This window comes from Dermacentor albipictus, unplaced genomic scaffold, assembly GCF_038994185.2.
Source record: "Dermacentor albipictus isolate Rhodes 1998 colony unplaced genomic scaffold, USDA_Dalb.pri_finalv2 scaffold_16, whole genome shotgun sequence".
Lineage (NCBI taxonomy): Eukaryota > Metazoa > Arthropoda > Arachnida > Ixodida > Ixodidae > Dermacentor > Dermacentor albipictus.
The window spans coordinates 2,298,296-2,322,824 of NW_027225570.1; the positions used below are offsets into that span (position 1 = coordinate 2,298,296).

Here is a 24,529-nt window from a genome sequence, read left to right on the forward strand (position 1 = left end):
CAATGTTCGACTTGGGTCCCCCGATATTCGTGGTATATAGTAGTTCTGCCGGAAAAGAAATCCTCAATATATCGGTATGTCTTATGCCCTGCGTTTAACATAGAAAGTTCTTCTAGTATTGCATAATGGCTTACGTTGACAAATGCTTTCTTGAGATTCAGTCCGAGTATGGCTCTTGAATTCAATGAGAACAATATTCCGGGCCAGTTGTTAATCCATTACCGAAGTATCACTGCGCAACAGGAACGGCGCGGATGTAAGAGAAGAACACACACCAATCGCAAACTTTCAACTAAATTAATTGTGTCACTGAGTCGGTTTATATATCTGAAGCAGCATAGACTGCGCATGCGCTTACACGAAGAAAACGAACTGCGGATTCGTGTAACATAGTTATGAGTCATGGGATGCCGCCTCCAAGAAACTTAGTTCTTTTTCTGTGAGAGCCAGTGGAAGGAAACTAACACATTTATCACCCAATTTTGCTATCATCTCCGCTTCAGTTATTTCACGGATGGGCTGCGTCCTGCCACGGGACACAATCGTGCAATCGTCCTCGATAAGTTTGCAGCCATGATCGCGACAATGAATCGCCAAGGACCCACCGGTGCCATTTTTTACGTTGTTGCAGTGTTCGCGAAGTCGGTCATTGAGGCAACGCCCAGTTTGCCTAATGCTTCCCACATCAAAGCGGGAAGTCGTAAACCACACGGTGAGCACACTCGAAGAACGTTTTGCGGTGATCCTTAGTACACTGATCGGACGGGACGGCATTTGGTTGCGTCACCTTGCAAAGCTTGCCGAGTTTGCAGGGGAAAGAAAAGACCGCTCTTACATTCGCCGTTTGGGTTATCTTTTTCAAATTATGGGATATCCCGGGCATGTAGGGTACAACACTTACTTCAGGGCGTTTGGCGGGAGGGAGATCGGCAACTGACTTCTGCGTGCTAGAACGCGCTTCTTTTAAAATGCATTCCGCGACCGACACCTGCACCACTTTAGGACGTGCACCACATGGCAACACGACTTGCTAAGGGCATTCATGAAGCACAAACTGATAATGGCCTGCTTAACAAGCTTAGAATAGGCAGACGTATATTGCAGAAGTGGCTTGTTGGCTCGCGTCTCGTACGACCAATACGCAGTTCTCTTTCCATTGTTGATGATGCAATAGTAGGATGGATTACTGCAGTGACTTCCATTGGACCCTCTTGTTCTGATGCTTGCTGCTGCACTAAGTTGTTATAAATGCTTGTTGAAGGTGTGCCCTTTGTTGTTTCTTTCTTTTGGCATGCTAGAAGTTACTGTTTCAGTTATGCATTTTTACGTTTCAATTCTGTTATTTCTGAGCGCAGGGCTTTGAGTTCTTGCATATTTGCCTGGAACGATGCGTTTTCCCTTCTATTATCTATTTTAGGTGGTTGTGCTAAGTGTGGTGTTGTGTGTTTTGTGTGACAGTGGGAGGCCATAGTTGTCCAGCTTACCTGGGATGTTTCTGTACGGACTTGGTCTGCGGTAGCGTCACTCCGCATTTTCTGGGAGGTGCCCCTGGTGCTGCTTCTGGAAGTGCTCCTAGACTGGTCACGGGCTTTGGAGTAGATTTGGGAGGAGCATCTGAATGCCATTAATGCACAGTCAGGACTTCGTTGAGGTGCCGGATTTCTTGAGGTTGGTTCCAATTGTGGCGGTTTTGGGATCTGCGCTGGTTCTTGTCTCCTCTGGGTGTAGCATCGAGGAGTGTGGTAGCGTTTGGTGTAGCATTTATCCCCGGTGGCATGTCCAAGTCCACAGAGTGCACATTGCAGCTTGCAGTCATGATTTTGTTCTAGCTCCTCCTTGTAGCATGCGTTGGAGGGGTTGCGGGTTGGCTCTGGACACACGTCAGCACGATGTCCCACAGCACCAAACACGGTGCGAAGTTCGGCTTGCTTATTGTGTCAATCAATCAATCAATCAATCAATCAATCAATCAATCAATCAATCAATCAATCAATCAATCAATCAATCAATCAATCAATCAATCAATCAATCAATCAATCAATCGATCAATCTTCATTTTCCTTCTGTCAATGATACAGAAAGAAGGACTGTGACAAAAAGCTGTTTTTCAGAACAGCTTGACTAGGCCACAGCCCTTGTAGCACTTATATTCGGCCCCTCTGTAGCAGACTCAAAATGGTACTTTCTTTCGGTCAAATGCGATGCGCAGGGAGTTCATCTTGCCAATTATTCGTGTTTGCATTATGTAGGGGTTTCTTTTGTTCACTAAGCTGTTCGTGACATCCGCTTCTGTGTCGTAGCTTGGTATGTTGTGTATGACATCTCTGACTGTGTCGTCCGATGAAGTGGCATATGCGGGTGCCTGGGATTGCTTCCCTTCAATTTGCAGAGACGAAAGCTTGCTATATTTCTCTGCGTTTTGCATACTTGGGATTCTGGTGATAACAATGTTACCTGCTATGTCTGTTCTGTACGTGTCTTCTGCTGTGTCATTTATCGTGAGTCCTGCTGAAGCGAGCATTACATCTCTGATCTGGACTCCTCCAACCTTGGTGGCGTTGAAACCGTCCCTAAAGCGGATCACGATTTAATAGCGTTCTCCGGTAATTTGGACATTCTTGGTATTCATGATCTGTAGGTGATATGTTGTCGTTGTAACCATTGCATTCCTTGGACGGAGTCTTGCATCGTCTTAATTTATTGTTGCTGTCGTTGTTGCTTATTCTTGTTCTTCTGTCTAGTCGGCCATCCAGATTCTTCAATGCATTCCTCTGCTTCGATGTCTATTCCTTCCACCTCCACCACCTCCATTGTTCGAGCAGGCCGACTGGTTAGGTCTCGACGATAAGCCTTGGCTCCCGCTGTTGCGTGCTCATTTTACTCAACGCAGCGGCTGCGAAACCGACGCCGCCATCTGCTGCTCCACGGATGGCTGCACAGCTGCTTAGCGGGCGGGCACTCCGTTCGTTATGGTTATCGAGACGGTGGCGTGATTTCGTACGAATTCTTCAAATGAAGTCACTAGTAGAGCTCCGGCTCCGATGCGCGTGGTCATATCGGAGAGCTGATAACTTCGCAAAGACCTCCTTGGTAGTGGTAGGGTACACGGAGTAATACTTTTTCGGGCACAACCTCGGAAAGCTGGAGCCCATAACAGGCACGTCTTGCTATCTCGTCTTCTTCTTCTTCCTTCCACAATTCGAGACAATAGCGTTGTATAAAAGCTGTACTCGATTGTCTAGTGCAGGTTTGAACACGGAAGTGAAATAAATAAACGTAACTCACACTGATGATATAACGTTCCTTACAGGGATCGCAAAAGCCCGCTGCTAAGCCTCTTTCCATGCCAGGTTCGTTGTCGGTAAGCTCAGTAGCACGAAGTGCAACTTTGCCAAACCTGAATTCTCAGCGCCAAACCACCTGCTGCGAAAGCAGTTTCAGCTGAAAAGCCAAAGATTCTATATTCCTACGTGAGGTATTATTAACATATATGAGGCTCTATTATTGTCACCCTATTCGCAGTTCCAGAAAAGCCATAGTTAGGTTGACCACGAGAAAGGCTGCAATCCTTGGTAATGAAATCAAGCAGTATGACCCCGCTTTATTCGTGTTTTGCTCACAACGCAATTTTAGGACACCTTTCCAACTTTTGTAAAAGACATCCGGCTGTATGGTATCTAAATTTATGAACATTTGAGTTGGTGCCTCGTACAACTTTTATTTGCAAGGTAATGGTAGTTCATTAAGCAAATAAAAAGCATGTCACAGTGGCAGTTGGACAATGCAAAAAATATTTTGCCTTAAATATTTTCGCTGTCTACAAAATTCTAATTCCGCATGTCTAGCGCATCATTGTCCTTGCGTTTGTGAAATGGAAAAGTTCTGCTACTATGATATTTGTAAATGGGTACATAAAAAAAACCCAAAACAAGCAAACAAGAAACGTAAACGAATATTTTTAAGATTTTGAGCTCTATAGACAGCCCAACTACGACTATTGCTATATGAATAATTCAAACCAGCGCTTTACAAGGACTCACCCCAACTTAAAGGCGCGCTAATTTCATTTCGTCATGTATATTCCAGCAATTGCTCACTACAGATTCAGTTCCAGCTGACTGCTGGGTTTACAATGTCGTTAGGATTTTTGAGAAATAAAGAGGTCTTAACGGACAAATGAGTTACCACCCATATCCGTCTCTTGTGCATGCGGTTAAATTCTGGAGCATATGGTGTATTCGGAAGACGTCAGTTTCTTGTCTCAGTTTTCATTTATGTCAATCAGGATGGGTCCAGGCCACCTTTAAGAAAATCAAATCGCTCTCCTCATTCATGGCATTCTCTCACATCTCGACCAGAACACTCTGGAGAATACTCACATCTCCACCAAGGTATTCGGCGACGTATGTTACATGGCACTTGCTTGAAGCGAAGCGGGATGTCACACAAAGCTATCAATGTTTCTTTGCCGGAGATATCTGTCGTCATGGCATCGACGTCGCATAGCATAGCTCTAACCGGCGCCGTCGTCTCGTCCCGCACAAGGTTGCGTCGCATACACATCACAAACACTTTAGATCTTCGCAAATCTTCAAACAACGCTCAACTACAAGCTATATGCAAAATACTTCATAAGAGATCGATGCCCACAGCCTGTGGTAGTGCATGGTTTTTGGTTATTTTAGCATTTGACCTAACTTGTTACAGTAGTCGTGTAGATGACATCGTCTACACAACCCTGAATTGCCTTCGGTATACCCGATCTGAAGCAATAAGTTCGCCTATATGAATTCGTACGGTATGAAGATGACCCGCCATGGTTGCTGAGTGGCTATGGTGTTAGGCTGCTGAGCACGAGGTCGCGGGATCGAATCCCGGCCACGGCGGCCGCATTTCGATGGGAGCGAAATGCGAAAACACCCGTGGACTTAGATTTAGGTTCACGTTACAGAACCCCAGGTGCTCGAAATTTCCGCAGTCCTCCACTACGGCGTGCCTCATAATTAGAAAGTAGTTTTGGCACGTAAAATCCCAAAATTTAATTAATGGTATGAAGATGAATTGCAATGCACATCATTTCCCTCCTGGTGCTTCATAGTCATACATTACGAATAAGTTAGGGCTTTAGAGCAGTGCCACCAATTTATGTGCTTTTGGTTGTTACTACCTTGCCAGCGAATTTCCTGTCTAGGTGTACTGCAATCTGTTCTACGAAAATATCATTGACGCGCACTTGAAAGGTACAGTGGCGTAAATTAAGGAGGTTTGTGTACACGAAGAAGGGTGGAAATTCATTGAAATGATAAGAGATGTTAACCTAATGCGACCAGCGAAATGCTTTAATAAATTGTACAAAAATGGGAAGGCATGTGCATTCATGGCTACGAACAATCAACAAAAGCATAGCACGATCGTAAATACGATAAGCTAATGCGTGGCATAAGCGTTACAGTAACGAGAACATGAAGCCATGAGAAATAACTTGTGTGTACGTGTGTGTACTGTTTTTCAGCCACAGCAATGGTTTAGATGGTGAGCTACGGAATTTCATAGAACCTTAGGTAGTGTGTGTGTGTGTGTGTGTGTGTGTGTGTGTGTGTGTGTGTGTGTGTGTGTGTGTGTGTGTGTGTGTGTGTGTGTGTGTGTGTGTGTGTGTGTGTGTGTGTGTGTGTGTGTGTGTGTGTGTGTGTGTGTGTGTGTGTGTGTGTGTGTGTGTGTGTGTGTGTGTGTGTGTGTTCGCAGATTGGATTCCCGGCAACCATGGCTGCACTGCGATGCTCGTGCATCCAATGCTCGTGCTCCGAGCATTGGATGCGCGTCGAAACACTTCATGCCGTCCACAGTGCCAACTATATCCCGAGCGCTATGATATTAAATGAAGTTTCTGAGCAAGTGCCGCTTTTCGGGGAACTCTGGCACGAGCACTCACCGTCGAGTGTGACAAGCCGCAGCTGGCCCAGCATCGGTTTCCAGGGTTCCGGCGACAGCGTCTGGAAGTGGTTGCGGCTTAGCGTGACGCTTTCCAGCACAGGCATGTTTTGGAACATGTCCGACGGCAGAGACGTGAGCTCGTTGTCGCTGCACAAAATGAACATGTTCGTTAGAGCACTAGCAGGCGTGGTACAATGCTTTTTTCCTAGTTGCTAAGAAAACATTCTGTCAAACGTGCCACAAAAGGCGTATATTCATACATACTTTATTAGCAGAAAGGTGGGCAGCTTGAGGAGGAGCAATCAGCTGTTCCTCAATCGCTTCAACCAGAGTTGCCTACAAAAATTACTGGATGTAACTCTGGCGCTACTGTGCACGAAACGGCAAGTATGGCGGGTCAGCCAAGGTGAGAGAGATGGGCAGTAGATGGACTATAAAGTTCGCTCATTTCGCTTGAAAGAACTTTGCTACTTTGCAAATTGATCATACTCGAAAAAATACTGCGTGATATGTGCAACAATTCACAGTGACTACGCATGCGGGCAGAGACTGGTTCTCTTCATGTTTTGAGCAAACTAAGGACTTCATAATTTACCAAGATAGAGCGTAATAAATAACCTCAAGAGAATAGTCGTAGCCAAAAACACAAAGATCAGACAACACTACCTACTAATCATCATTCTTGTGGTAGCTGAATATCGCAACGCATCCAGTGATTCTTGTTGTGGCTTCAAGACCTTCGAATGATGGGCGTCACATTTATTTTCTTTAATCATCTCCAGTCAATGTGTTCGTTAGAAGTGATTCGGTACCTTTTTTTCGTCGTACCTTTAAGTTTAACGCCTTCTGGTCAACTCGCCCATCATGCCGTTTAAGACGACAGAGAAGCTATAACGATGGTGCGTGGTCTTGAAGGACTTTCGCATAATAATCCGTTTCTTCCCAGCCATAAGCAAGAACAGTTCAAGCGTCTTTTCCAGCAATACAACGAATGCTTCTCGTCGTGATCAAGGATCCGACAAACACCAGCTGCTCTGCATCACACAGCAATAGAAGAATACGCTCGACCACTCCGCCAGATACTTTCAACTAGTTTTAACGCGAGAATGCGAAGCTATAGGACAGCAAGTCAACGATATACTGCACGATGATATCACCCAGCCATCGAAAAGCCCTCTGGCGTCATCTGTAGTCTTGGGGAAGAAAACGGATGGAACTCTGCGTTTCTGCATCGATTACTGTCGCCTGAACAAAATTACGAAGAAGGACGGACGTATACTCCAGCAGAACCTTTTGTTGGGCTAGTTGGTGCGTGTTAGTGACGTACTAAAGCGCCAAACAGACGACACCGTGTGTCTTCTTGTGACACGTTGCCCGAAGACACATCGTCCGTGTCTCTTCTTGTGTCGTCTGTTTGGCGCTTTAGTACTTCAGTAATGGACGTATACGCTCACTCACGGATAGACGACGCATTGCACCGGCTCTGCGATGCAAAGTATTTTTCGTCAATGCGCCGGATGACGGGATACTGGCAAATCGAACTCGGCAAGAGGAATCAGAAGAACACCGTATGTAATCACGCCAGACAGCCTGCATGAATTCCAGGTCATGCCATTCGGTCTTTGCTCGGCAATTTTCCAGCGTGTAATGGACACGGTACAGACTTGCTTGAAATGTCAAACGTGTTTAGTCTACCTTGACGACGTCATCGTCTTTGCCTCAAACTTCAACGATCATCTTCGGCACCTTGAAACCTTACCAGACACTATCAACTTATCTGGGCTTATCCTTAGGCCGCATAAATGCCACTTCGCTTACAAAGAACTTCTGTTGCTGGGTCACGTCATCAGCACGTCAGAACACCCTCCTGATCTGCAGAAGACAACTGCCATTGCAATATTTCCACAGCCCGTCGAGATGAAGTCACTGCACAGGTTTCTCGAACTGTGTGCCTATTATAGGCGCTTTGTGAAGAATTATCGCATTGCCGCTCCTATTACACTTCTCATGAAATCCGACGTTGAATATAAGTGGAAAACACCGCATGTCGAGGAATTGACACATCAAAAAAGACGCCTGCTTTCACCAGCAATACCAACTCGAAGTAGATGCCGATACCGAAATCCACACCGACGCAAGCAGCGTAGGTCTCGGCGTTGTCCTAGACCAGCGGAAACAGGGACTTCAAAGCGTCGTATCTTACGCTTGCGGGCCGCCTTCGAAAACGGAAGCCGATAATTAACGACGGAAAAGGAGTGCCTTGTCATAATTTTGGTTGCAAAGAAATTTCGCAAGAAATTGCAAAAAAAGTCGTAAGCAACGATCACGATCTGTGTTGGCTAGCCAATTGAAAGGCCCCTTCAGGACACCTAGAACGGTGGAGCCTCCAACTGCAAGAGTTCGGTATTACCGTGCCATACAAGTGAGGAACAAAAGACTCTGTTGCCGACTGCCTCGCCCGAGCTCCTATCGACCCACCGCAGCAAGACGACCACGACGAGGAGTCTTTCTTATGAACAATAAGTGCTGACGACATCTCAATAGAAGCGAAGAAGCCTTGTCGACTTCTTGGAAAGGAAGACCGATATTGTGGCAAGAGTAATTAGGAGCCGATTGTCCTCGCTTTTGTTACAAAGCAGCGCCCTCGTCAATCAAACTTCTCGCCAGTCCATTGAACTACCGTCTGGTTGCGCCTTCTGTACTGCGGCCAGAGGTTTTACACACCCTTCATGATGACCCAGTGGCAGGGCATCTCAGCTTTTCTCGTACGCTCGCGAGGATTCAGGGGCATTACTGGTCACGCCTGCACGCGGAGGTCACCCATTACGCCAAGTCGTGACGAGACTGCCAGCGACGCGAACAGCACCAACAATGCCAGCATTATTACTAAAGCAGATCGAACCTTCTTGCCGGCCATTTTAGCAGATCGGTATTGATTTGTTGGGACCTTTTCCGACGTCAACATCTGGAAACAAGTCAATTATAGTGCAGTGGAAGTAGCTCAATCCTTTGTCGAGAGCATGCTGCTGCAATATGGTGTGCCAGAAGACCTCACTACCAGCGGAGGGACGGCTGTTACAGCGGAGATTACTCATACCAACCTGCAATGCAGCCAGACAAGTCACCATAGGACAACCACCTACCACCCACAGGCGAATGACCTTACAGAGCTCCAGAATAAGATCCTCGCTGAGATGATAAACATGCACGTTGACGTCGAACACAACACCTGAGATGCGGTTCATCCCTGTGTAACCTTCACTTACGACACGGCGGTGCCAGAAACAACACAGATCATGCTGTTCAAGCTGGTTGACGGAAGAAACCCGACGATGACTCTCGACACCATGCTGCCCCACGTCACCGACGAACAGAGTCTGGACGTCGGCGCCTATCTGCAGCACGGGAACTTACCCAGCTGTGCATCAAAAGCTAGCAAAGGACGGACAGCCGACACCACAATCTTCGAAGACGCTGCGTTGAATACCAGTCCGGCGAACGTGTTTGGGTTTGCACCCCGACGCGCCGACGAGTACGTAGTGAGAAAGTTTTGCGGCGCTGTTTCTGGCTCTACAATATCACCCGACGTATTGGCACACTGGAGTATGACGCGCGCCAGACGGCATTTTGTAATCATAGCGGCGCCGAGCAGGACCTGAAATTGTGTACGTGGTGCCTCTCAAGACTTCCTACGCGCGCTGACGAACTTTGGAACTTTGTCTCTTTGTTGCTTTATTGCTTCTGTGCATGGGTGTTTAAGTTTATCGCTTTTGTGTTCGTTTGGAGCATCGGCACAACACTTTTTATGAAGGGGACATTGACACGTGAACACATTAGTCTCTCTCCGATGACCGCTCTTCACCAGCTATCAAATGTTAAACGTTATCACTCGGCGCAGGACGTTCCTACATGTATCGGAAGTTCCTCAAATGTTATCGATGATTTTATTCGTTCTCTAGTTGTCACCCAACCATATGTAATCAGATTGTATGCGCGACGCGGAACATGCAGTACTTTCTGTGCGGCACGCGGGCGTCAGCGATTGCATTGTAACCTTCAACGAGTCGTGCATAAAGCCGACGCGCTTGACCCGCTGATCAGACTTCAACGATCGGCAAATGTGCTCGCCGCTGCCGTTGTGGTATGAGTGTCGCCTGCTTTTGTGGGCACTGGTCCGCACAATAGAGAGTTAGTTTCGTGATTGACAGTTTTGGCTACCGTATCCTTCACCGTCATTACAACGTGACGATATATAGAAGAAGGAATAAAACTAAACTGTTTGCAATGATCAATCTTGCGCAATTTTGATATTTTATTGTACACTAAAACATGGCTGACCATAAATGATAATATCTCGTATTATCAAAATTACACATAGTGTAGTAAGCTCATTAAGCAAGGGAGGGAGAGTGGCCACAGTCTCCTACACGGCGCGGTCATTCTAGAATTTTCAATTTTAATGAACACCATAAAACGTACAATAGCACATTATGAATTTACTGCAATTGTACTCACGTGTCACCTGACGCTAGGAAAGAAATTAGTCGCCTTTGTTAACGTTTCCTTTTGGTCGTCCCTGTGTAAAGGTATGCTCGTCGAAGCCCACCATGTTACACGGTATGCTCTCCGGCATGCTCGTCACCTCCGTTTGTTTTCATGGGTAATATAAACATAAATAAGGTATCGGATGATGCTTTAGCCAGATAGTTTACTACTTTAATCAATTCCTTCGCTTGCACAAACGTAATTACTGAGTCTTCTTGGCTCACGTTGAGAACTGCTATGTTACCTCATATATCCGTCACCTATATGATATATCACCCAACAGACTATTTTCCTACATGTCTTATTAGCTGAGGTAAGCGATTACCTGGCAGATTCATTTTGCTATTTACGCACACTACGGTAGCAAAGGTTAAGAAAGAACCCCTATTCGTAACAGAAAGGGTCGTATAGCTTTTGCTTCGTGATCAAATCAACAGGCTGACCATGTATATTTGAAGAGCAAGATTCGAACCTTGGAGAGAGCGAGAGAGAGCTCTTTATTCACATACAGATAAGTCTGCCAGTGTGTAAGTAGATGCTTACATGTTACTCTGCGTAGAGAAGGGATCGGGGACAGAAAACACAAGGAGGATAAGGGCCGGAAACAAAAATAAAAACCCAGGAAAGTTAGGATCGTGGCATTTACAGGTGAGAGAAAGGTGATGGTGTTTACTTAAAACCGAACATAGCATATTACGATTAACACTTAAGTGCCGGCAAAAAATCGAAAACGCGTTCAGAAAATCACTTTTGGTTGTTTAACAGCTTGTAGCAAATGTTTTGCACGTTGGAAGTATGTATGGCAGACGGGAGTTTTAAATTCATAACTCGTATCTCAAAAAACTTGGAGGCCGCTTAAGCTTGGTCTTTGCCTGTAAGAGTGGAGCGTGATAGCATTCCTAGATCCCTGATCGCTACTCACACTTGCCTGCAAATGCAGCTTATGTAACCGTAATGCTTACCAGGAAGCGCTGGCGGTGAACCGTATGCATGAAGTCGAGCTTTCTGCTAGAAACGCGGCCAGTTGCGTGGGCCGATACCGCAGGTAGTGGGCATTTCCCGCGCCAAAAATAAAGAAATACAACATTTACAGGTAGTTTTAACTGTTTCGCACTTTTATTACTCGAGTCTGAGAAGATTGTACATAAAGGCGAGTGCTGTCGGTCCTTCATGACATTTGTTTGTGGGTTGTGATTCTCAAAATTCAATGGAATAACTTTGTCAAGCAGATAGTAGAGTGGGGCTGAGCCGTTGACATGGCCGCTGACACACGGCTGTATCACCGCCCTTGTGCACAGCACTCCTTTATTCTCAATTCGACACCCTCGCCGCTAACATACCTTGGGTCGCTGCTACACCCGCCCGCCTTACTCCTTCTCCCCTTTACAAGAACACTACCTTATATGAATACAGTGCCGAGAAAAGCATATGGCGCCTTGAAAAAGGCAAGTCCACTTGTTGAAACGTTGACTCCGATGTTACCTTGTTCTCGTTTTGCTTTTCGTCAAGAATGTAAGACAAGGTATGAGTAACGTTAGTGATGTAATGGCGAATATAATCTGCATATTCGCCATATATAATCCGGTCATGTCATATAGCTAGACGTGGCATGTACATATACCTAAATATATACGGAAACTTTCGCTCACGGACAACTCCGCCGACGCCAGATTTTCTGCGACACGGCGCCCTAAACACTGTCGCGTTAATACGAGTACACAAATGTAAAACGCGGAGGCGTGGGCAGAAGCTTGCATCTATAGAACTTCGTACACTACCAGGCCATATCAAAACTCTTGTCGTTGTCGGTAACAGCAGAATCACTATACGTGTATATAGCTACAAACACTGTCATCACTGTCAATGCTTTCATGCAGAAGCAAACCATCTTTGAAGCTTGTCGACTCCATCAAATGAAAACCATTATTTCAAGACAGGCGCGGCAACACGCCACAGAGAACCGCCATTTTGGATATCTCTGCCTGACGAACGTGTACAAACTAGGGCGCCGGAATGGCCTCTTCTTTGCCGCCGCTCTGTACAGGGCGGGGACAACCGCGTCATCTGCTACTACGTCCGCCATTACAAAGATCCCTCCCTATAGGGAGCGCTCTGCTAGCGAGCGCATAGCATGGGCTTTTTGCAACCAAAGGCAATTCACGCAAAAAAAGACTGGTCGGAATATGGATGTGTGTGCTCAAAAACTGTTTGCAGGCTCAAACTACATTGATTTAGCTGTCGCACGCTGTCTCCTCTCACCGCAACTTCTCTTCAGTGGACTTCTCGGTGGCCCTGCGGCCTGTCAGCTGCTCGGTGTAGTTTTTAACCATTGCTTTTAGGTCCTGTAGCCGGTGACTTTCAAGTGACCTTGTGCCGAAAGCTGCAGACGTTATCCGGGCATTCAAAGGAGAACCTCCAGGCAAGTTGCGAGAACAGAATGAGATCATCCGGGAAACAGTCAAAACATCAGAAAATGCAGTCTCTGGCCCCAAACCTTTGGTACAGGACCGCAGTTACAGAAATATTGCTTCCGAGTTCTTTATAATGTTTGTTCACATTATCATTAAATCTTTAACTTCTAGCACGCTGAAATTTTATATGCCATTTCCAATAGCGACAATCAAAAGGCAGATACAGGGCACCTGACACTTCTCTGTCATCTCTTTGCGCTGAGGGTTGCTTGTGCTCTTTTGAACGCCAGTGGTCCGTGAGTTCCACGGCGCGTGTTTTGCGTCGCCCCCTTCAACCGCTTCTAGCTTGGCTGTGCGCTCTGTCTCCCTGGTGTCTTTCGCTGCCTGTCGTGAGGCCTTCAGCCAGTTTTCTTCTCGTAGCTGGGCACCGTAGATATGGACCAGCGCATGGTATAGCGTGACGCGGTGTGGTGTGGTGAGGTGTGCCGTTGCGAACATGAAGTACGCCCATTTTTAAGATTGTGGCTGGTATCATCTCCCACCAATCTGCTTCACTGCTTGCCATTTCATGCTTACATCTACTCTCGCTTACGGGAGAGCCATCATTTTTTGTCATTGTGCTCTCTGTACTTGCCATACGCCGTTTAAACCTGCTTTCTTTTGCCATCTATGGCGCGTGCGCACGTAGGTCTATCAAGGATTTTCAAATCGCTCTTTTTCCCTTTATTCTGACGGACAATGCGAAACAGCGTTCACATAAATTAATTTTGCGTTGTTTTTTTGCCCTACCATTGAAAGCACAAAAGAAACTTCTTAGAGATGTCTAGGAGGGTAGAAAGGGAAATAGAGTAATAACCACGTGGGTACTGTGACAGACCGCCTGTATTTTTATCTTTCCTTATAATAAAAGCGCCCGATCGAATCAGCAGTGAAGCCTCTCTGACGACCTCCGCTTTATTGACGCTGTGTCTTGCATCGCTCCGACAATCATCATTTTCACTGAGATAAACCCCCATGCAAAAGTCACAACCTTAATTACCTCAAAGATTACAATGTTTCGTTTATTTATACATGCGTTATCTTGCTATAAGTAAGGGCAATCTCTGTGAGCACAAAATAATATAATAATACTATAAAATGTCCTAAAAAAGACTACCAATACCCGCTGTAAAAAAACCAGTCCAGTTAAATTTGAAGCTGCCTAAGCTGCCCGATCTGGAAGCACAGCTGTGGGCTGTCCATCAGGCCCACGACGCAGCAGGGAGGCTAGGTCTTTCTGTGCCAACGTGGGAGCGGCCCGCTATACGTGCTGACAGTCGTTCGGAAGGACCTGAATAACGCTTTACAATAGCATACCATCCTAGAGATCCCCGGCGCATGTTTTGCTTCCACATTCGTTGACGCCATGTGCGAAGCCTCAGCCTTCCATAACTCGAGATGAGGAGCTTCTCAACAGACTGCCTCCTATATGAACACATCAAGCATGATGCAAGTGTGCACCATTTTTTCTCAAATACTCAGTCACAGCCTTGCAGCTTTCAGAGGGGACCTCAAGTCAAGCAGCCTCGCAGTCCAACTTATACCCCTGAGATGTTATTCGCTTGACTTCAGCGTCAGCAAAACATTCTGCCTTGGATGTGTGAGGTTGCCACCTTCAGGTCTGTGTTTTTTCTGGGAGTCAGATGCGTGTGCTCGCTGCCACCTGTGCCCAACAAGGCAGTGTTGCACTGCTCACATCCTGCAACAGCTGGCAGCATTTCCTTCACAGGAAAACCGCCGATGTAGAATATGATGTCGTATTCATTTCTCTCAAGTTCTTGGATGAATAAAAATTTGTGAGCCATTCTACTCTGGACGACAATCGGAGCTGTTTAGCGCACGACACAAAGGTGACAAAATTCTTAACAAAGGCACCAGCATATTTGTTCTCCTGATCTGTGGTCATCGTGACGATATAGGTACGCGCACACATTCGCGTATCACCTCTGTTACTAAATGCGTCCGTCACGTAAAACAATGAATGGCTCAAACCCGCGTAAACGCGGCCTCCCCACTACGACGAGAGAAGTGAAATGATACGCTGAGATGATGAGCGGCAACGGAACCAGCAGTGGAAGAATACGACGAACGCGTGAGCAGTGTGCATGAACGCGTTCGTGCATTTGCACCGAGATGCGCCAACAAAAAAAGCCGACGATGCTCGAGCCATTGCTGATGGTGATAATTTCAGCTCGCAGATGCCGCAAATGTCCGTATCTGAGCCATATAAAATTATCATAAAGTCATCGATGAGATTGGCCACCACTTCTCCACGCTCTTATTTACCTTTTGACAGCATGTCTACGAGGTCCCGCCAAATTTTCACGATCCACTGCAGCTTTTTCTTGGGCTCTGTGGGAATATGGGAAAGTTTCCAACCATTTCTTGAACTGTTCGTGCACATGGGTGCGCAGCAGCCAGTCATTTCATTGAAAAACGGAGCAGCCAAACGACGGCAGTTCCTTCCTCGCACCTCTTGCCTTGCGAAGTGAGATCCGCCATGGAGGACGCCATCGAGAAAAACCGTTCGAAGTGGCGAGTGCCCCTCTAAAGGTTGTCCCCACCCTGCACGGAGCGGCGGCGAATGAGAGACCATTCAGTCACCCTGACGGAGTCTGTAGGGCATCTATTAGCCAAAGAGGAAATTTGCCAGAACGTCAAAATGGATTACGCACTTCATAAGCTTGCCAAGTGTAGTAGTCTGTGAGGAAGCAGTTACATGCAGAATGTGCAAAAAGAAGCGCAGTTTCTTTCGTGGCCTGCTTTGGTAACCAGGCTTTTTGTTTCTCGCATTCTTGGGATCAACAGTACGCAAAGCTGTGTAAGTAACAACAGTGTAACCAGATCAAAAATAAAAGATGCGTGCGATGAATGGCTTGCTCGTGCCACTGTGAACTATTTCTTGCTCAGTGTAGTTTTGTCACTAGAAGTAGCGGTAAACTTCCACGCGAAAAGAGGCATTAAAATTATCGAGGTTTGCTTCTCTTGGTCGGAATACTCCGTCTGTGCGCCTTCCAGATAAGGCGTTATTCTTCCTAGGAAAGTGAATCGGGCATTTCAAACGGCGATAACTTGCAGCACAAACACCGATCGCGGGAGGGAAGCATTTGTTGATGGTTAGTGCTAGTCTGTTATCTCTTGCCGTCTTTCTGTCTCTGCGCTGTCGCGCGTCGTGATGCCTAACCAACAAGCCCATCATTCGTGTACAGGTTGTGAAACCAGAGGAGTTGGAATATAGGAAGAACTTGCGTAAAAGCTGCCCTGCTAAAAGTTATAACGAGAACCATAAATATCAGATTTTTTGTACGATTCCTGAACGCGAAGCTGCCTCTCGGAGAACAAAAACATACAAAGCAACGTAAATACTAAATTGACGGGGGCAATTATAGTCACTAAAAACGGTTATTTGCTGAAACTATCAATGTCTCCATGATGGAACGGAATAAAATTCAGAATCTGGTCTCTAAGATAACACAGTGACAAAATACAACGACAACCTCAGACATCTTGAGAGACAGCGAACCAGCGCACTTTCTGAATAATATTTTGTCTCCAGTACCCAGCACTGTGAACGAAGCAAATCCCTGTTCTCTCCTGTGGAGAGCAATTTTAGCCTTTCAAATTCAGTAGCACTCACCCCTGTTGTTCCCTCTTAAATCATCCAACAAGAGCACAAAGTCAAGAACAACGCTACTGCTAGCTACCATGATAGATCCCTAGCCACTAAATGTATCTTTTATGAAATCGTATCTAAAACACTTGACATCACTTATAGGAATGTTATTTGCAGATCACTTGAAGATAACGTGAGTACGCCCCATTTACAAATTAGATAATCAACACTTTATGACAAATTACCGATCGATGTGTGTTCTTTCTGTACTATGAAAGCTGTTCGAGAGTGACCATAATATATTGGGGCAAATACTTAATAAGCATCATATATTTGGTTTACCCCATTTTTGGGGAGCCAGGTATGTACCATAAAATTCTCCGGATTTCTTGCCATAGATTTTTTATCAAAACTAAGCGCCATGAAAGGTACCTGTGTTGTGCCTAATTAATAAATAAATCATGGCAGAAACATGAAGATATAACGTCAGCACCGTCGTATCCCTAAAAAACATAGGCACCTTAATAAAAAAACGCCCGCTATTAAGCTCCATTCTAATTATTTTTAGTGGCACGAGCGTCCAGTGACACTTTTGTTTTTTGCGCAGCATTTCCGGTTTACCTCCCGAGACGATTGGGAAGGAAATTCAAAATAAATCAGAAAGAAATAGAACAGAATATTACAGTAGAAAAGTCATGCGTTTTACTATACATATCGTAATCAGAGCATCAGTTTACTTACAAGTTGAGTTACTGAACTGTCTTTAATAATTAGAAGTAAAAAAAGATCACTGAGACGACCTGGTGCGAAATTCATAATAAATAAGAAACAAATAGAAAAAAATAGTCCAGTGCAAAAGTCATAGGTTTCATTATATATATGACATCCGAACGTAAGTTTAGTTACAAGTTGTATTACTGAAGTGTCTGGAATAGTTAGAATTAATTAAAAAGTACTGATTACCGCAGATTAAAGCACAAAATCGTAGGCTTTAGAGACCCGCCACGTGAGCATGACTTTGGTGAATTTCCAGGAAACCCAGAAGTAGCAAGCGGAAGCAATGACGTCTCTAATGACATCACACATAATAAGGTGACATGATATTTAACCGGCTAATTATTGCCTGAAAACTGAACTCGGAGGCAACTGAAAACAGTTGCCTCCGAGTTCGGTTCGCATGTTGCGTTCGCCTAAAGTTAATCTAAAGAACACCAACGTCGAGGTGCTAGTGCCACTACGAGGCACCTAAGTCTAAGATTAGGGCCGCCCACCATGTTTGTATTTTTACTATTTAAGCTACCCCTTTCATGGGTTACTGGCCCAGTCTTGGCCGACATTCCAGGATGAGTGTCACTAGGACAGAAGAGTTTGCAAGCCCCGTTTTATTTTTTATCAACACTCTGCAATCAACAATTATCAACTTAGCGCTTGTAATGGGACGATGCCGGGTATTCTTTTCTCTTAATTCATAGATGAGTTCAAAAGAAAGCGGCAAAGAGATAATAGAAAACTACAGGACTGTAATGGCCACAGTTCTAAAGTTCACGTACACACACACACACACACACACACAAAAAGAAACAATTGTCCCTGAGCAGTTTGCAGACTTTCAAGTGTTCATCTTGACGTACACAACGAGACCACCGTTTGTGGAAAACACTGTGCACATAAACACACACAAGACACACACATACAAACATAAAGGATACGATAACATGAACGAATACACAAGACCCATATATAATAAAATGTAAAAAAAATATGAATCGCTTCAACAAATACAGTGTCATGATGAATTTTACAGTTACAATTATAAAATATAACAACTTTCAGATATTTTCCCTTCTTCCAGAAACTGCACTAATGAGCGTGCTGCACTGTGCTGCAAGTGTTCTGATGACCCTTCACCCAAAAGTGTTTTGGTGACCCTGTACCCAGAATTCAAGGAAGGTGGAGCTCTCTCCACCTTTCTTGAAGGATTAGTACCAAATGAGATAACCGGTATACGAATCAACACTCGCAAGAACATACTCGCCGTTTATGTGCATTCAACGGCTTTTGACGTCTTGCTTACTGTAGCCGATTTGAAAAGCAACAGAGTGCACTCCCACATTCCAGTAAACAAGGATACAGCAACAGGTGTCATCTACGACGTAAATGTTGTAATACTGAATGCGACTTGCCTATCGTAGTGAAGACAGCTACTCTGATGCTACCATTATGCAGGTATCTCGGATTGGCAATTGATGGTGTGAAGAGAGTCTTTGTAGAATAATTAGAGGCTACGACCAACGCTCTGTGGAGGTCACTTCGCGAGTGCGACTACAAAAAAACTGAACTGCTGCCGCGTGAGACTCTTTCGGGCGGCGGCGTATACAGCGGCCGCGCACGCAGGAGCCTCGAAGGAACGATTCTCACTCGTCGGGGTTCGCTTCAAGACTGAACGTTTATTTTACAAAAGACATCGCAGTGACTAGAAAAGTAGAGAAAAGAAAATACAAAATCCAAGTTGTCCGTTGGCCGCACTGACGCCTTCGTCCTTCTCGGAAGCGCCGGCCATTTGCGCCCAGCAGGAGGTCCGCCGAAAACGCGGGGCACGGATCAGGTTGCGGGTCGAGGCGCCGGTCGGGACACCAGCCCAGCGGGGCGCCCCCTCGTCCGTTCGCCGGCTCCCTCTTCGTGCGTCGCCGGGCCCCCAACCATGGTTGCAGCTAGAAACGCGCGACGGTCGTTGCCAATTCTTAACAACCTCCCCCGCAATGAGCGTCGGCTCATTCCTCCCCTAGTTCAAGCGGGTAGAGGGCTTGAACCTGTCGTCTCAGCAGCTTTCGGTCCGGCAGAGAAATCTTGCATGCTCGAACTCGGCCGTCCCTTCCAGGAAACGTCTCGACAACCCGGCACAGCTTCCACATCTGTCGCGGGACCTTCTCTTCTCCGAGTAGGACAATGTCCCCTTCCCTTATGCTTCTCTCTTTGCGCTGAGCGGTAACATAAGCAGAGCGAAGCTCTAGCAGGTATTCCTGCCTCCATCGTCTCCAGAATGAATCGACAAGTGTCATACGGTGTTGCCAACGTTTGGTGAGCGCAGCCTTCGTAGATTCGCTGGAGACCGCTTCTCCAGTGCTGGGCAAACTTGTCATTCGGCGCCCTATTAAGAAATGCGATGGCGTTAGGGGCAGAAGCTCCCCCGCGTCCGAGTGAAGGAACGTGAGCGGGCGGGAGTTCACAACCGCCTCGATCTGAGTGAGGACGGTGGTCAAGCTGTCATAATGCAAGGCACTTCTTCCGAGGACCTTTCGCAGCCCTGTCTTAACAGTTCGCACCATGCGTTCCCCAAAACCGCCCCACCACGGTGCTCTTTCTACGATGAACTTCCAGGCGATGCGGTTGTCGCCCAAGTAAGCCTGCATCTCGTCTCCCTTTATAGCGTAGAATAGCTTTTCCAAGTCTCTCGACGCTCGCTTGAACGTTAGAGCGTTGTCTGAATAAATTTTCCTGGGCATTCCCCGCCGGGCCACGAACCTTTTGAAAGACATAAGGAAAGATTGTGTTGTCAAGTCCCTGACGAGTTCCAAATGCACAGCTCGCGTGGTGGCACACGTGAACAGGGCTATATAGGCCTTGTAGGAATTTCCAAGCTCGGTATAAAATATCGGCCCTGCGAAGTCCACTCCAGTAATTTCAAATGGCTGTGATTCGCGGATACGGTCGTATGGGAGCGGTGCAAACGGCTCATCTGCGGGGCGGCTGCTTTGTCTTTGACACGGAACACAACGACGAATGATTTTCTTCACGGCCTGTCTTGCTCGCAGGATCCAATATCTTTCGCGAAGTTGAGTCAGAGTGTCCCTTACTCCAGCGTGTAAGAGCCGCCTATGCTCCCAGGCCACCAATAAGCGTGTAAACGGACGCACAGCGGACAAAATGACTGGGTGCCGCGTCTCTTCTTTATGCGCGCTATTCTGTAGCCTGCCTCCAACTCTCAATAGGCCGTCGCTGTCAATGAATGGAGTCAGACCCGCGATGGCGGACTTGCGATTAAGTGTCCCGGTAGAGATTAGAGAATGGATGTCCTTCCCAAAGGTTTCTCTTTGTGATACTTTCAGCCAGTAACTCTCGGCCTGTGCTAACTCTTCCGCTGACAGGCTCCCCCTTCGCTTCTCCGACGCGTTCCGTGCGTTATGAAGAAAGCGCATAACCCATGCGGTGACACGAAGTACCCGTGTCATTGAGCTCTTGTGCTCAATGTCCATGAGAGGCATTCCGTCTACCAGCGTCACGGTGTTCAGCACGTGAACTTTTCGGAGCTCTTCGGTGCAACATTCAGCTTCAGGGGCGTGTGAAGGCATCGCGTCGTACGTTTGAACACCTTTTAGCCACTTCGGCCCCGTCCACCAGCTCTCACTGACAACCAAAGCGGAGGGCAGCATGCCCCGTGTCAACAGATCTGCTGGATTTTCTCTCCCTGGGCAATGTTTCCAAACAGCGGGATCAGTTCGTGCTTGTGTCTCCTGTACTCTGTTGCTCACAAATTTTGTCGTCAACAACCTGAACCTACTGAAAGCCGTGGCTTTGTTGTCTGCCAAATCGCCAGCATTCTCTTTCCAGGGAAGGGAAACTTGATATCGGCAGTTGTTCCTGGATACGTTCTCCCGAAATTCCCGCAAAACTTGGTTGTCTTCCACGTCGGCCTCTCCTTCGTCGACAATTCCTATGTGCTCGAGCTGCCAAAACGATTTAAGTTGATCAGCAATGTCGTTTTGTTCTTCCTCGCCGATGACAGCCACGCGCAACACTCCTACAGTGGACACGTACGTTGATGTTGATTCTGTGGTGTGCGTTGTCCCCTGCAGGGTCCAGCCAAAAATAGTCTCCACGGCTACGAGACCGCTGTCGAGGCGCCTGAAACCACCGGTTGTGACCTCCCAGTAGTAATCGGATCCCAGCAACAGCCCTATCTCTGCTCCATCTTGCGTACTGTCGGCGAGTTCGAGGCCTTGCTCTTCGAGGTAGTTGACGGTGGAAGCTTCAGGTGCTGGCATGATGTCGCAGCAGATTTGTGGGATCTCGAGCGCTTCAACGCGGATCTTTCTTTCGTTGTGTCGACTGCACAGCCATAACTCCACTCGGCGGCACTTCATTCCTGAAGACGGCTTGTCGTTTCCAAATGTCATTATTTTCAGGGTTTCCTCTCCCATCACACGCAGTCCCATCTTCTCTGAAACCTCTTTCTTGACAAAGGTGCGCTGACTTCCGCCGTCAATCATCAGCCTGACCATCGCTCGCTTCTCGCTACCCTGAACCCACGCTTGAGCCGTCTGCAGAAGGACACGGCTTCTCTTCTTGGTGCCTTCGACTTGCAGCGAAGACTGTACGATTGTCTCAGTGAGTACAGTCTTCTCTTCCGACTTTCCTGTTGCTGGTGGTCGATTCAGGTTACACAGGGCTGCAACGTGCCGGCCAGAACATCTCTTACATTTAAGCCATCTTGCGGTGCGGCATTCGTATGCTCGATGACCTGCCTTGGCGCACCTAAAGCAGAGTCTTTCCCGCTGCACAATTCTCCTCTTCTGATCCGCAGTCAAATCAACTTCACAGTCGGCGGTTGAGTGGCTGCTCGCTTCGCATAATTTGCACTGTGTTTCAGCTTTCATGACGATAGTTAAAACCGACGCGGACGCCTTCTTTTCCGGAATATCCTTGCGGATCGGGTGACTCAGCCTGTCGGTGCTCAGCTGTTGACGGGTTCCACATTCGGCTCTCTCTCGACTTTCTACTTCGGTCTTGAGGTAACTGAGGAAATTTCGAAGGTCATCTCCTGGCGCGACTGCAGATGTTGTCTTCTGTCTACAGTAACCGAGGCAAAGCTCATTCGGGATGTTCTTCCGTAGGACTGTCATTAAAAGCACTCCATAAGTGCTCGACGCCACATCCAATGCCTCGAGGCTCCGAACCCCCGTCTGTACCTCATCATAAAGGGTCCGCAGCCTCTCGGTGTCGAGGATGTTATGGACAGGTCGGATGTTGAGCAACCTCGACATATGTTCTTCAATGATAACGTCGTCCTTTCCGAATCTTTCGACCAATGTCTTCACTGCAATTTCATAATTTCGGTCACTGAGTGGTAGCCCGTCGATAGCGGCTGCTGCTTTGCCGGTGAGATAGCTCGTCAAGTACTGAAACTTGTCAATAGGATGTAGAGCTGGATTCTTGTGGATGGTAGACTCGAACTGATTCCAGAATCTGTGCCACGAGCGCAGGTTTCCGTCGAATTTGGCGATCTCTAGCTTCGGAAGTCTTGTCGTTGTCGACGGTAGCTGAAGAGTCGTCGTAACTGCATGCTGGACGGAACCTCACTGTGCGACGTGGTCAGAGTTATTTCCTGTTTCTGATGGTGTACTTGACCTCGTTTCGCTCGCGGCTCCACCTCTCAGTGCCCTTTTAGAGCGCAGCTCTTTGGCGTCCGTTCCTGGGTTTCGCGTCGTCGTCGGCGTCGGCGTCGGCCTCGTAACCAGCTCGCCTCCGCCGCCGCGCTCCGCCGCCGCGCATGCGCCGCTGCTCCGCCGCCGCGCATGCGCGCTGTCGGCTCTCCGGGCGAGGGAGGATGATGGAAGGGAGGAGGAGAGACTGTGGAGGAGGGCTGGCTACACAAATGGCTCTTTGGCGTCCGTTCCTGGGTTTCGCGTTGTCGTCGGCCTCATAACCAGCTCCGCCCCCCTTTCATCCCCCCAGCGCTAGCAGCGACCGACTGATACCGCTTTCGTGAGTCCGCTACCGCACTCACGAAAGACGTCGTGCACTTCCTGCAACTCGCATTAACCGTCCATCGATCCACACCGATGTTAGTAGTGGGGGACTTTAATGTTGACATAAAGACAAACAGCAATTTCCTAACACTTATGCGGGAGAACATCCCGTTCCTCTCGCTCGTAACGCGTCCCACGGCTGTGACAACCTCGCGAGGCACTTGTATAGATCTCGTCTTTGAGAATCAAGCATTGGTGTACCAAGTCGAACATATATCAGTCTATTTCTCCGACCACAAAGCTTCCTTCATGACTGTCAAGAACTGTTAATGGAGTCTTTGTTAAAGGAATACGTGTGAAAAATAAAAAAAAAATTCTGTGATAGCGCATACATGTGTTGCTCGATTTCTTTGCCTCAATCTATCGAAAAGGTGAAACAGCTTATTTGCTGCGCTCAAATTTCGCATTAGGAAGTAACGTAATCGTCGGTAATTTTTTTTTATCCTTGTTTTCATGTTGCAAATTCTCAAGCTGTACGCAGCGCACTCTGTTAATACGGTGTCGAGCTCCTGTAGGTCCACTTTCTTTTCTATGGCGTCGTTGACTGCTTTAAGCTCTTCAGCTTGCTCAAGAAGTATGTCCAAATGTTCTTCAAGCTCACCGGTTGGCGCTTCTGTCGCTTGAAGTAAGGTGCTGGCCGCTGCGATGGTAGTGTCGATGGCTTGTCGCAGGGCCGCTTGCTTCTTTTGTAGTCGCTCCATGATGCAGGCGAAGTTATTCCAGATGTAGCACTCCCGGGTTTCGGCACCAGAAAATGTAGAATAATTAGAGGCTACGACCAACGCTCTGTGGAGGTCACTTCGCGAGTGCGACTACAAAAAAACTGAACTGCTGCCGCGTGAGACTCTTTCGGGCGGCGGCGTATACAGCGGCCGCGCACGCAGGAGCCTCGAAGGAACGATTCTCACTCGTCGGGGTTCGCTTCAAGACTGAACGTTTATTTTACAAAAGACATCGCAGTGACTAGAAAAGTAGAGAAAAGAAAATACAAAATCCAAGTTGTCCGTTGGCCGCACTGACGCCTTCGTCCTTCTCGGAAGCGCCGGCCATTTGCGCCCAGCAGGAGGTCCGCCGAAAACGCGGGGCACGGATCAGGTTGCGGGTCGAGGCGCCGGTCGGGACACCAGCCCAGCGGGGCGCCCCCTCGTCCGTTCGCCGGCTCCCTCTTCGTGCGTCGCCGGGCC

General features: G+C 47.3%; 1 protein-coding gene across 5 annotated transcripts in view; it reads right to left on the reverse strand.

Moving 5' to 3' along the window:
- The window catches only part of LOC135899653 (leucine-rich repeat-containing protein 24-like), a 293,594-nt gene that overhangs the window by 31,419 nt on the left and 237,646 nt on the right, over positions 1-24,529 (reverse strand). For all 5 annotated transcript variants that reach the window (XM_065428963.1, XM_065428965.1, XM_065428966.1 and 2 more), the window contains one exon: positions 5,930-6,078. In XM_065428963.1, the coding sequence (XP_065285035.1) occupies positions 5,930-6,078 (149 nt within the window). The remainder of the gene's footprint in view (positions 1-5,929; positions 6,079-24,529) is intronic.